The sequence below is a fragment of the Microcaecilia unicolor genome, chromosome 4 (genome assembly GCF_901765095.1).
Source record: "Microcaecilia unicolor chromosome 4, aMicUni1.1, whole genome shotgun sequence".
Taxonomy (NCBI): domain Eukaryota; kingdom Metazoa; phylum Chordata; class Amphibia; order Gymnophiona; family Siphonopidae; genus Microcaecilia; species Microcaecilia unicolor.
Window position 1 is genome coordinate 247,991,721 of NC_044034.1, and position 13,479 is coordinate 248,005,199.

Here is a 13,479-nt window from a genome sequence, read left to right on the forward strand (position 1 = left end):
TTCTACAGCTAAACCTTGATCATAGACATACATACAAAGCCTTCCTGATACAATGACTCATTTGGCACAACATCAAAACCTCAGCCAAATTATTCAGTCACATGCAGTCCAGCCTCTCTTGTAAACACTCAAGCCCATTCAAACACAGGTAACAGACTACTGCAGTGTAGTTATTGCAGAGGTATACTCCCAGCAAAACATACAACCTTAACCTCATTCTCACAAATATTCAACACAGGAAACACTAACCAGAAAAGGAGCTTCACATGGCCTCAAACATGCACAAAACTACAAATTATTCATAAAGAGAACCACACCAAGAGACAGACTCATTCGCACAAGCTCTACATAACTCACAAATAACATATAACCATATACATATACAAATTTACAGACACCTAACCTGGAAATGCAGACCTTCCTCAAAGTGTGATGCACTGAAGCATAGCCTCACTATCACAATAACAGCATCAGACACAGACAACATATAGTTACACAGACAGCACATACCCAAAGACTGACTGACTGACAAAAACAAGAAAGCAGCATGGGCCTGTAGATCAGAGCCAGAATAATTTGTCTCTTACCACAGCCTTCCTTCAATACCCAATTGCAGCAAACCTTCCTCCTCCGGTACCTGTTGGTTTCCTGCCCCATCTCTCCCTTATTTTGGGAAGGAGAGGAAGGCATTCATTTTTCTCTGCCCATCATATAAACAGTAACTTCCCTTCATCTTTCTAGCCACCATATGGCAGAACTGCTCATATGTGTGGGGGCCAGGCCATGACCTTTCTTGCTTCCAGTGCTTTTTGCAGCTTTCCATAGCTAACAGCAACATCCTTTCTCCTCTAGTCCCTGACCTTGTCTTTTCTTTAGAAAATATATCAAAGGGCAGTAGCTGTCAAAAGAAATGGCTACATAGGGCATTAAAAAATATTACATTTTGTACCCAACCATGGGCCATCCTAAATTTAAAACACATTGAGAAGGACTACTAGGCTAACTTTTTCTCTGGCTCTTAGTGAAAAAGTGCATCTTTAAATTTGATCCTCTGTAAATTTATTTTTCCTTATGTGGACTGAGTTTTAGGATTTTTTTTTTTTTAGGTGAACATCAAGGCTTCACAGCCCAGTAAAGGCTGCAGATTCTGGTTAATATTGCCTGTTATAAAGCAGAGTAAGCCTTCTCAGAAAGGAAATAACTAATCTGTCAAAAGAATGCCACTCATCTGCAGTTTACATGGATCCTCACTTGTGGGGTGGGGTGGGGGGGGGGGGCGGATCAAGGAGCAGCAAGCAAATTTGATTCTTACCTTCTCATGCATTCCAGGGCTTGTGTGAAGACCTGGGGTGCCATTCCATGCTCATGCTGCAGTATCAGACACTGCTCCAGGGTCACAGACATGGCAGTCCGGTCCTTGGCACTTTTACAGCTAGTAAACCTAACGCCATTCAGCCTGCGGCATATCTGAAATGGGACCACAAACATGATTTGTAATTACCTCCAGTATTTCCAATGGGCAAAATTATTTTCAGCGCCAGTGCATTTATTGAAAACCTGGTGGCATTTAAATAAATATGTATATTCAGTGGTGCTGAATATGGGTATTTAAAGAAATTTTATTAGGCTTCTCAAAAACAGAGAACAAAAATGTTAAACAGGTAAACGAGGTACATAAGTACAGAGATTATTATGCATAAGAGAATATATCATAAAAAACATGCATAATGTGAACTAGTTGAGTAAATAATTGAAATCAGGATGACTAACTAGAAGTCTCTAATGAGTTTACATAGTCAGTAAGTAGGGACCATACTTTTTTTTAAGTATTGATCCAGGTAGATCAGCTGATGCTAGTTCATATTTATGATACATTAGGACAGATTGTCACCAAGAATGTTCATTTAATAAAGAGGAATTTTTCCAGTTTGCCAGTATTATTTGTTGTGCAAATAGTAATTAAAGTATCAAAATTATTGGTGCTCTGGTAATGATATTTTGGAGAAGCAAGACTTGAATATGATCAACTGTAGAGGTATATTGATCTTAAATATACAGCAGATAATATTCCAGATAGAATGTCAAAAAGGTTGAATCTGTGAACACATCATATGAACTAGCATTCCTATTTGTGTCTGGCAGTGCCAACATACATTCGTAGATGAAAGTTTTGCAGTATGAAGTTTCCGAGGTGTCCAATCAGCTCTATTATTATTGTACATATAGTACATTTCTACCCCACATTTTCCCACGCATGCAGGCACAATGTGGCTCACATAAGATTAAGTAAATTAACAATACAGGTTGAGATACGAATGCGAGGTGGCTACTGCGTTTCTGGGTGGGAGGTCGATAAGGCGAAGCATGTACTCCGGAGCTTGCCCGTAAATGATTTTATGAGTTAGTGAGCAAATTTTGAAAGAGATACGTTCCCTCACGGGCAACCAATGGAGAAGGAAACGCAGAGGTTGAGCATGCTCAAAAATTATTATTTGTTGCATTAGTATCCCACATTTTCCCTCCTGCACAATATAGAATAACACTATATTTTTGAGTGGGCTATGGTGGCCCCAAAAGGCCTCAATTTGGAGGTAGAGTGGCTATAATTGGTACACGTCACAATAGGGGAGGAGTGCAGCGTACATTTAAATGCCTTGTAATGCCCTTGAAGGTATGGCGTCTATGAGGGGGTGACACACTCCTGACTTGGAATGAAGTCCAGTTGGTAAGCAGCTGAGTTGATAGTATTTAGACATCAGTATGTTAAAGGCCATGTATGTGGTTGTATATGTATACACATATATTTCAGATTCCGATGTTTTGGTTCCTCCTGATGAAGGAAAGTGTCAAAATGTGGTCTCGCATAGAGGAACAGGATGATACATTGAGGATTTAGAGGACTTATAAGAGCTTTTCAGCTGAAGTGATTGGTTTTGTATATGGCACCTCGGTAGCCTTCATCGAGCACGATGATGTTCCCCATAGAACACTGCTTATGGGAGCGGTGAGCTAGAGATGCTTCTACAAGATACATGAATTTGTGTTCAAGGACTACAATTTGAGCCAGTATACATTGGACTAAAATGTTATAATACTCAATATACTACCACGAACGTTCTGTGGATAGTATGTAATGAACTATAGAAAACTGAGTCCTAAATAAGCGCTCGTATATAAGCTAAAGAATTACCTTGAATTAATTCAGTGTATAAGACAATTTTACAAATCTGTTATTATTGTGAAGAGTACGGCATGCTATGAGTGAATGGTGCGAGTGATTGTGAGTTCCGAGGAATGCAGTATATATATGGGCACATATGTGATTTAACAAACAATTTAAAAATGATTAATGATGTAAGGAGTGCTTTTTAAGTGTATAAAATATTTTATATTACATTCATATCATATGCTGTTCACACTGACTCCAAGTGCTTTTCCCTGGGTGGTAACTCCTAACCAGGGGCGTAGCCAGACACCCAATTTTGGGTGGGCCTGGGCCCAATATGGGTTGGCAGAAGAACTCCGCCTTGTCCCACAAGTGACTTGGTCTCTCCCTCTCTCGCCTGCATACCATATGGTCTCTCAAACATCCTCCCCCCGCATACCTTCTAAATAGATTTTCACCGGCAGCGAGCAGCAACTAATACGCACTGCTCATGTCGGCCCTACAGCATGTATCAGTCGCTACTTGCTGCAGGTGAAGATCTATTTACAAGGTATGCAGGAGAGACAATTGTTGGGAGTTTTTGGCTGGTGGGGCTTGGGAAGAATGCCTGCCAGCCACATCATAGGGATGGGCCTGAGCCCAAAGTGAGTGGGCCTGGGCCCACCTGGGCTCACCCTTGGCTACACCACTGCTCCTAACATGGAACCCAGCATTATATACCTATAGTAGGTTTACTTTTCCTTATATACTTCACTTTATACTTGTCTACATTAAATTTCATTGGTCATTAAAGATCCTTAATCTTTCAAGGGTCTCCTGTAAGTACTCAAAATCTGCTTGTGGTTAAACAGTTACGTATCATCTGCAAACTTGATTATTTCCCTCATTGTACCCTTTTCCAGATAATTTATAAATATTTTTTTAAAAAGTCCCAGAATAGGTACCTGGGAAACTCCACTACTTACCTTTCTCCGTAGGGAAAACTGACTATTTAGTCTTAAACTCCATTTCTTATCTTTTAACCAGGTACTAATCTAAATAAAAGGGTATTGCTTCCTATCCCATAACTCTTAATTTCCAGAGGAGATTTTCATGGTAGACTTCTGAAAATCTACAAACAGTATCAACTGGCTCACCTTTATCTATACAATTTTTAAGAACTTCAAAAAATCTAACAGATTTGATCAGGTAAGACTTCTTAGTGCTAAATCCATACTGACTCTGTCCTGTTAAAGTCATGTCTACTCATAAGGTCAGTCATTTTGTTTTTCAGAAAAGTCTGGTTCTGCCTGGCGCCAACATCAAGTTCCCTAGTCTATAATTTCTCTTCATCACCATTGGAGCCTTTCCTAAAGATAGATGCTATATTGTTCACCCTCCGATACTCAGGTACTATGTTTATTTTAATGATAACTGCAATTTCACTTTGAGATCCCTTAGCTGTAGGGGTTGAGAAAACATGAAATTTAAACAGAATTTGTTTAAAAAGCTCAAGATGGCAAAATATAGTTTGTACAAAATTCAATACCTCAGCAGCTTGCCAAAGAATGTCGACATTCTTGTTCTTCCTTGCGTGGACATTTTGTCCTAGAAATCGTAAAAGTTCAGGCAAGCATGTCTGACTACGAGATCGAGGTAGACCTATAAAGTAAGAACAAGGGGTTTCATTTGTATTGTGCTGACATAGTGAGTTTCATGTCTACATTATATAAAATGTTCTTCCATGCTGTCTATAAGGGTATCATTTGTATCCTGCTGACATTTATCACATTTCTGTTATATGATTGCTTTACAATGCTGTTAAATGTTTATACTTCTGAAACCATGTCATGTTAGTCCTATTACTAGAATTCAATTTGCCACCTCAAAGTTCACATCAAATTGTACTTATGCATATATTCGGTGATTTTACTACTGTTATGCTGCTAACAAAATTGTAAGTTTTATGTCAAGCTGTAACTGTTCTAAACTGCCTTGGATGAATCTCGCGCCATAAAGATAGTTAAATAAATCTCAATAACTACATGCATACATCCCTCAACATATTCTTGTCTCAGCAAGCCTATGATGGTACTTGATTTCCTAAGATGGATGAGTTTGACAGTAACGTGAAATGCTGTGTAATGATATCTTGCTTTTTTTGTTTGTATTAATCTTAGTGTGTATGTTTTTTGTACCCTGTCTAGAATTTTTAGATAGATTGGGCCATAAAATGTTTAAATAAATAAAAGCCTCAGTTTTACTTTACAAAAAGGATGCACAGTTTGAAAACATGGAAAGACCACTAGATGTAAATTACGTCTATTTACACACAAGAAATTTTCTGCAGACATCGTACAATTTAAGTATACTTTTGTCTTATAACTACAATACCATTGTTTTAAAATAGATAGTAATGTCATGTAAAATAAATAAAAAAATAGCCCTCTGAATTTGTCTGCAAAGAATTACATGATTTTACTACAGACATTTATGGAACATTTCTGTACCATGCAAGGGGGTTCCAGGCCTATGGGTACTTTGCACCCATAAACCTACAACCTAATTTTCAATAAGAAAACACTTTGATAACTGCTCTTCCAGTGTGTGACATACCACTAAGCTGACAGTTGATAGTTTCATATTCAGGTATTTGCAAAAACATCCAGTGTGCATCTGAGTAACAGAGCAGGTATGTTAGCAATGGTGAAGGTTTGGTGGGAAGTGTCAGCAGGTGGGCAACGAAGGGGGTATATGGGACACTTTCAATGGGGCTTGATAAAGCAGGAGGCATCATCAGCGCTGGTGTTGGCCACTAGATGGTGCCAAATTCTGAACACTTGAAGTGGCCTGCAACCTTGCACCAGCCTTGATACTACCCTAAAACAGACTCAACAGAAAGGATAGAGGAATGCATAGAAAAATAATTCATTTTGCTTTGTCTTCTATTTTGTCTCATTTTCCCATTGATGATATTTTTTGGGGTTGCTTGTTTTTAGCACACACTGGAAGCAATTGTGGAACAGGGCGCCACCATTTAGGCACCAAAATAAAGTGGGTAGTGTGCTTATCCTATAACTGCTCTTCCACGCATAATTGCCATTACAGAATACTAGTGTTCAGTTGGTAACAACGCACCTACATTCAAGTGCTAATGTTTACAACAGGTCTATGCCTTGCATAAATGTTAGCGCCTAAATGTGACATTTATATGTGTAATTCACGGTATTGTGTAAATTTAGGTGCAGGAATTTCCATTTTTTTTTTAAACACTGGGTAAGCGCTGCTATACAATGCTTGCCAATATTGGCTACATGGACACTAGGAAGCACGCCAGTAAGGCTTTCACTATTAATGTAATTTAATGTGGTATTTGTATTCTGCCAACTCCTAAAATAAGGTTCAAAGCAGATAACAAAAAGAATAAGACCATAGTTTTCTTTCCTTCTATTTTCTTTATATTGTTTTTAGGTTGGGAATGAATGGTCTGGTATGATTGTGCTGTCCTATTTTTAGATATTTATTATGAATCACTATGGTTGCATTTGTGGCTAAGCGGTATATCAAATTAAAATAAACTATAAACCAGGAATACTGTACAAAAGAAATAGTGAAAAAGAACATGATGGTAAATAGTTTCTAAACAAATAAGTATTCAAACATATCCAAAAAGAATAGTAAGAGTTCATAGTTCTCAGTTGCTTTGACAAAGACGACCAATCTGAACTGCCAGATAACATATTGAGCTTTCCAGAGCTTTCTTATAATGTACTCCTTGAAATGATGGGACATGAAGGTTCAAAAGGTCCTGGATGTAGCAAGTCTGGAGTTGGTTATCAGGTATTCTGGGCTTGAACAGTGAAAGTTTTGAATATAAAACAGGCCAATTTACGATAATCTGTGCCTGGATAGGCCACTGATGAAGATTAATAAGCAAAGTCGCGGCTCTATCAAATTTCTTAAAGAAAAATATCAATTTTGCAACTGTATTCTGAATAATTTGAAGTTTGGATTGTAGTTTAACCATGAGAGAGAAGTAAAGATTATTACAACAGTCTAGATGAGACAGAATAAAAACTTGAACCAATAATCTAATATAATAAAACGCACCGTGAACGTTCTGAAGACAACGTTCTGAAGTCACTCAAACACTTCCTGAAGGGTTCGTGGATTCGTGGTGTGAAGCCACCCAGCCGTCTCTGCCCCGCCCTCGCGTCAAACGTCATGACGTCGAGGGCGGGAAAAAAAAACGGATCGTGAGGGCGGAAAAAAAACCAAACAAACTGATCGCACCCACGCACGGTGCGTTTTAGTATATTAGATTTACCTCCGTGGTGGCGGTTCCGGCAGCGTCAGGGAAGGAGGCGGCGCTCCCGACGTCTCTAGCCTTCCCTTCGCTGTGTTCCGCCTTCTTCTGACGTCAAAGATGACGTCAGAAGAAGGCGGAACAAAGCGAAGGGAAGGCTAGACATCAGGAGCGCCGCCTCCTTCCCTGACACTGCGCTGCCGGAACCGCCACCACTGAGGTAAATTTAAAAAGAAAAGAAAAAAAAAAAAAGGGATGTTGGGGGGAGAGAAGAGGGTGGGCAGTAAAGTTGAACAATGGGAGCAGGAGGGCAGGGGAGAAACGACAGCATGGATGCGAAGGGGGGGAGGAAGAAGAGGGCGGGCCAGGCTGGGACATGGGAGAGAGAGGAGCATGGATGCGAGGGGGGGTCATGGAAGGAAGAGAGGGGAATTGCTGGAAAAGGAAGAATGGAGGAGGCAGGGGACAGAGGAGCATGGATGGGCATGGATTGGGAGGGCAGGCCTCAGGGAGATAGGGAAATTGCTGGAAAGGGATGAATGGAGGGGGCAGGGGACAGAGGAGCATGGATGGGCATGGATTGGGAGAGCAGGGCTCAGGGAGAGAGGGGAATTGCTGGAAAGGGATGAATGGAGGGGGCAGGGGACAGAGGAGCATGGATGGGCATGGATTGGGAGGGCAGGGCTCAGGGAGAGAGGGGAATTGTTGGATAGGGATGAATGGAGGGGACAGATGGGCATGGATGGATATGGATTGCAGGGCAGGGCTCAGGGAGAGAGGGGAATTGCTGGATAGGGATGAATGGAGGGGACAGATGGGCATGGATGGATATGGATTGGGAGGGCAGGGCTCAGGGAGAGAGGGGAATTGCTGAATAGGGAAGAATGGAGGGGGCAGGTGACAGAGGAGCATGGATGGGCATGGATTGGGAGGGCAGGGCTCAGGGAGAGAGGGGAATTGCTGGATAGGGATGAATGGAGGGGACAGATGGGCATGGATGGATATGGATTGCAGGGCAGGGCTCAGGGAGAGAGGGGAATTGCTGGATAGGGATGAATGGAGGGGGCAGGTGACAGAGGAGCATGGATGGGCATGGATTGGGAGGGCAGGGCTCAGGGAGAGAGGGGAATTGCTGGAAAAGGATGAATGGAGGAGGCAGGGGACAGATGGGCATGGATTGGGAGGGCAGGGCTCACACTCTCTCTCTCATATACAATGTCTTTCTGACTCTCACTCTCACACACTTTGTCTCACACTGTATCACATTCACTCTCTATGTGCCACACAGTCACTCACACACTCGCTTGGTCTCATACACTCACTCTCACAGAGAATCTGTGTCTCACACACACTCTCTCTCTCGCACACACACACTCTCTCTCACACTGTGTCTCACATACACACTTGCACACACTCTCATTCTCACACACACACTCTCTCACAAACACACTCACACCCAGACTCACTCTCTCTCTCTCACACACACACACTCACACTTTCACTCTGTCTCTCACACAGTCACTCTCACATACACTCTCCCAAACATACACACTCCGAGGAAAACCTTGCTAGCGCCCGTTTCATTTGTGTCAGAAACGGGACTTTTTTACTAGTGAAAAATGTTTTTCTGAAAATAAACAGAAAACACTAGAGAGTTCATAAAGTTTAAGAAAAACAGTCCTAATAACATAATTAACTTGAGCTTCAGGAGACAGTGTCATATTGGGAAAAATACCTAAGATTTTAAGATATATGCTCCACTTTTAAAGACAGAGCACCAAATAATGGGAGCTCATCAGGAACAGAGTCCAAAGAGTGACTCAACCAGTGACTCTTGTTCTTACTGAGCCTAAAACCATGTGTCATACTAAGATCTTCAATTGTTGCAACATAGTCAGACACTTTAGATGAAGTGAGAGAGTGACGGTCAACCAGGATTAGAAAGAGCATATCATCAGCACACAAATAAAACTATGTCAGAATTAGAACCTCTCATTTAAAGAACGCATACGTTCTGATCATTCTCACTGCTTTCTCCACTCTTAAATCTTCCACTTCTAAACCCAATTCTTCATAAATTCCACAAACTGCTTCCCCATCTATCTGATACAAACATCTTGATAAAATCTGTGATTTAACACCTTCCAATTCATCCCAAACTAAACTATGATCAGACCAAGATAACATCTTAACCACAAGAAAAAAGCACATCCAAACTCCCACAACCCATGGTAAAAATCCAACATGTGACCTGTGGAACGGTTGCAGACGTTACCAACTAAATATAGTCCTATATCCTCCATATAATCAAGAAACTCTCCTCAATTCCTACTAGGGCATCTAAATGAATATTAAAATCCACAAGAACCTTTCCACCCTCACATCAACAATCACATCTACCCAACCAGTCATCACATGGGAATACAAAATAAAAGTAAGAGTTCACACTGTTTGAGTAGATTAATTATGTAGCAAATTAAAAGGAAAACTCCATTTCCATTTAGTGATATACCATCTTCCCTAAGGGTGTCAAAGCAGTTTACAATAAAATATTTATTGTAGCATTGTACTGAGGATGGCAATAGTTGATGTGATTAGGTGTAGCGGTACTGAGATTACATCAATGCCTTCAGTCATTTGATGAAAACTTATTATGTTCATGAATGTTGCATTGATATTTTCATAGGTGGTCATTGGAAAACCTTACAAAAATATATCTGTATCTATTGCCCCTTAGGTTCCTTCTGCTCTTGTGGTCTTTGGAAACAGGCCTCTATTAAGGAGTCAACATCCATTCACTACTACCTTAAGCTGTGTCCCTTTTTAGCCACATTCTCCATTCCACCTAGCCCAACTACCACAGTAACTGTCCATGGCTTCCTCCAGAATTCAGTAAGTATACACCCTATGTCTACTAGATGTCACCACCGTATGATGGCCAAGACTTCCTCCCCATCCCTATAGTATTCCCTGGGAGCTATGAACACTGACTCTAAATATATATGAGATGCATTTCTACAATATAATTCCTATTTTGATTTTATGTAAACATCTTAAATATTTTAAAATGTCAAGAAATGTTTAAATATACACATTAAATACTCACAGTCATCAGGCAAAACTTCCTTGAACTGTTCATAGTAGGAGTTTAACCTCACTAGACTCTCCATATTAATGACTTCTTGTAATGAAGTGTCTCCAAACCTGAGTGAGGTCAAAGGGAAATGCCATTAATCCCATCAGTAATATCATCAGATATAAACTTCTTTTAACACTTTTTTTGGACCTTCGTCATTTAGGGGGTCTTTTACTGAAGATTAGCACAAGTTATCTACGGCAGGGCTCACAGGAATAAAATGGGTCCTGTTGTAGATAATTTGTGCTAACCTTTAGTAAAAGACCCCCTTAATAATAAGAACACCAACTTTGTGCCCAACGGGGCATTAAACATCATTCCATCTCACTCTGATGTTCAAGGACCATCGTGGCATCAACCATGTTCATCCACTGCATCACAGCTGATGGAGCTTCACTTTGACATTGTAAAAGAATACATTTCCACCCCCCCACGCCCCCAATTAAAAAAAAAACCAAGTAGTAAAGCAATTTCTTTTGAAATGCAGTAGTGGAATGTCTGATATGTGTACAGTCATGACACAAAAACAAGTGTAGATTAAATGGGATTTATGTAAAACCCAAACAGTATAGTGGTGCACCTGTTCCCAAAATCTTTGACTGATTCCCAAAATAAGTGACCCAGCATAGCTCCCTCCTCTCCACATTTTATGCAAACAGCATCAGGGGCTATTGATTTGTTCAGGCTTACTTGTGATTTAATGATGCAGTGATGTTATAGATGGGATGTTAACAGGTATTAAGAATGTTTATTTTATGTATGTTTTCTTGAACCCTGCTTAGGTGATAAGCGGGTTATAAATGTAATAAATAAATGTGGCCATTTTTGGGGTCTGTCAGGCACTATGTAAGCTCTAAAGGCAAATTTATGAATTTGCTCCTATAATTAGCATTTACCAACCTGACTAATTCCTCTGCCTGCAACAAATGGGAAGGACTGTATACCATTTACCAAAGGGGCAGCCCTAGGATTACTGTAAAGCACTTGCAAAGCTTCCAGAAGAAACCCCTGGAAGCCAAAGTGGTGTAATGTCTAAAATAAATAAGGCCAAGACATCAAGTCAAACACTTCTTTTGCATCACAACTCACAATCAAAGCTGAAACTCTATGATCCAAATAATACTCCCAGGCCGTCAATAACTTGTATACACTTTGTACTGGTTATGCACAAAGCCTACCTGATCAACATGAATTAGTCAAGGCAGGATATCTCCCAAATGTACTTCAGCACAAATTCTGTGTCGATGACTGTTCTTGGCCAAGGGTTCTACAGAGCTCCGTTTCAGATACCTCCTTCATCAGGAACCCTGGACATTCAATATTGTAACCACAGGTTTCTCTTCTTTATAAATATACATAACTACATAAGTATTGTCATACTGGGACAGACCAAAGGTCCATCAAGCTCAGCATCCTGTTTCTAACAGTGGCCAATCCAGGTCACAAATACTTGGAAAGATCCCCCCAAAAAGTACAAAACATTTTATATTGCTTATCTCAGAAATAGTGGATTTTCCCCAAGTCTAATTTAATAATGGTCTATGTGTAGCGTTCTCGAGGACCTTGGCATTCTGTCAGGCTTCTTCCCCGGGAGCACTGGGTTCGTGAGTCCTTGGGCCACTACCGTTGAGCGGCAGTGGCAGGCAAAGTCACCTTCAAGGTAGAGACGAGGCAAGACTGGACTGGAACCCCGGACTGGAGTTCTGCACAGGAACACACTGGAGCGGAGCCCACTGGATTGGAACACACTGGAGCGGAGCCCACTGGATTGGAACACACTGGAGCGGAGCCCACTGGACTGGAACCCACGGGACCGGAACCCGCCGGACAGAAACACACTGGATCTAGGCTTCACCTACGCTTAGCCACCGTTCCCCAAGGGTTGAGCCCTCAGGTTCGGGCGGCCGGCAGGGCTTACAGGAAAACCGGAACTGGAACTAGCAGGCAGGAAAAACAGGACTCAGGATACAGAAGTGCCCCCAGGCACCTAGGCGAAAGCAAGGCAGACAGGCAGGGAATGTCCGGGTTCCGGCAATAGTCAGGTCTGACCGCAGGCAGAGAATATCCGGGTCCAGGCAGTAGGCAGGTCGGACAGCGGGCAGAGAGTAGTCAGATTCAGGCAACGGTCAGGTCAAGGAGCAAGACTATGGCTGGAGCTCCAGTAACAAGGAGTACTGGCAACAGACAGGACTAGGGCTGAAGCTCCAGAAGCAAAAGAAAACACACACGGGAAAACCAGAAAGCTAAACACAAGAAGACTAGTAAAGCTGTACAAGCTAACCGGAAAGCTATGCCCAAGCTAACCAGTCACAAGCTAGAAACTCACACTAAACAAAACACAGAACTAGGAAAGTTGTACACAAGCTAACAAGCGAAGCTGTGCCCAAGCTAACTAGTCATACGCTAGGAACTCACACTGAGCAAACACAGGAGAACTAGTAAAGCTGTACACAGGCTAACAAGCAAAGCTGTGCCCAAGCTAACTAGTCATACGCTAGGAACTCACACTGAGCAAACACAGGAGAACTAGTAAAGCTGTACACAAGCTAACAAACAAAGCTGTGCCCAAGCTAACTAGTCATATGCTAGGAACTCATACTGAACTGGACAATGTAGCAGTGCACAGAGCACTGTAACATACCAGGGACCTTAGACGATGCAAAGGCTGCAGTCTCTAAGTGCTTAATAAAGCCCTTCAACACCAGAGGCGCAGCTGCAGCAATCTCTAAGTAACTACGGAGGCTGTTCAGGCACAAAACACAGTGAAACACAGAGAGGCTCCCCACACCCAGGTGTAGTGTAGTGAAGCAATTAGAGTCATGCTGGAAGCAGCCAGCACACAGAGAGAGAGAGAGAGCTAACCCAGGCAACACCCACAGGTGCTGTATAGTG

At 41.6% G+C, this 13,479-nt stretch overlaps 1 protein-coding gene across 5 annotated transcripts in view; it reads right to left on the bottom strand.

Annotated features, from left to right (window-relative positions):
- Positions 1-13,479, bottom strand: part of INPP4A (inositol polyphosphate-4-phosphatase type I A) — a 349,368-nt gene that overhangs the window by 24,958 nt on the left and 310,931 nt on the right. For all 5 annotated transcript variants that reach the window (XM_030201389.1, XM_030201388.1, XM_030201387.1 and 2 more), the window contains 3 exons: positions 10,558-10,655; positions 4,695-4,807; positions 1,313-1,467 (listed from right to left, as the gene is read on the bottom strand). In XM_030201389.1, the coding sequence (XP_030057249.1) occupies positions 1,313-1,467; positions 4,695-4,807; positions 10,558-10,655 (366 nt within the window). The remainder of the gene's footprint in view (positions 1-1,312; positions 1,468-4,694; positions 4,808-10,557; positions 10,656-13,479) is intronic.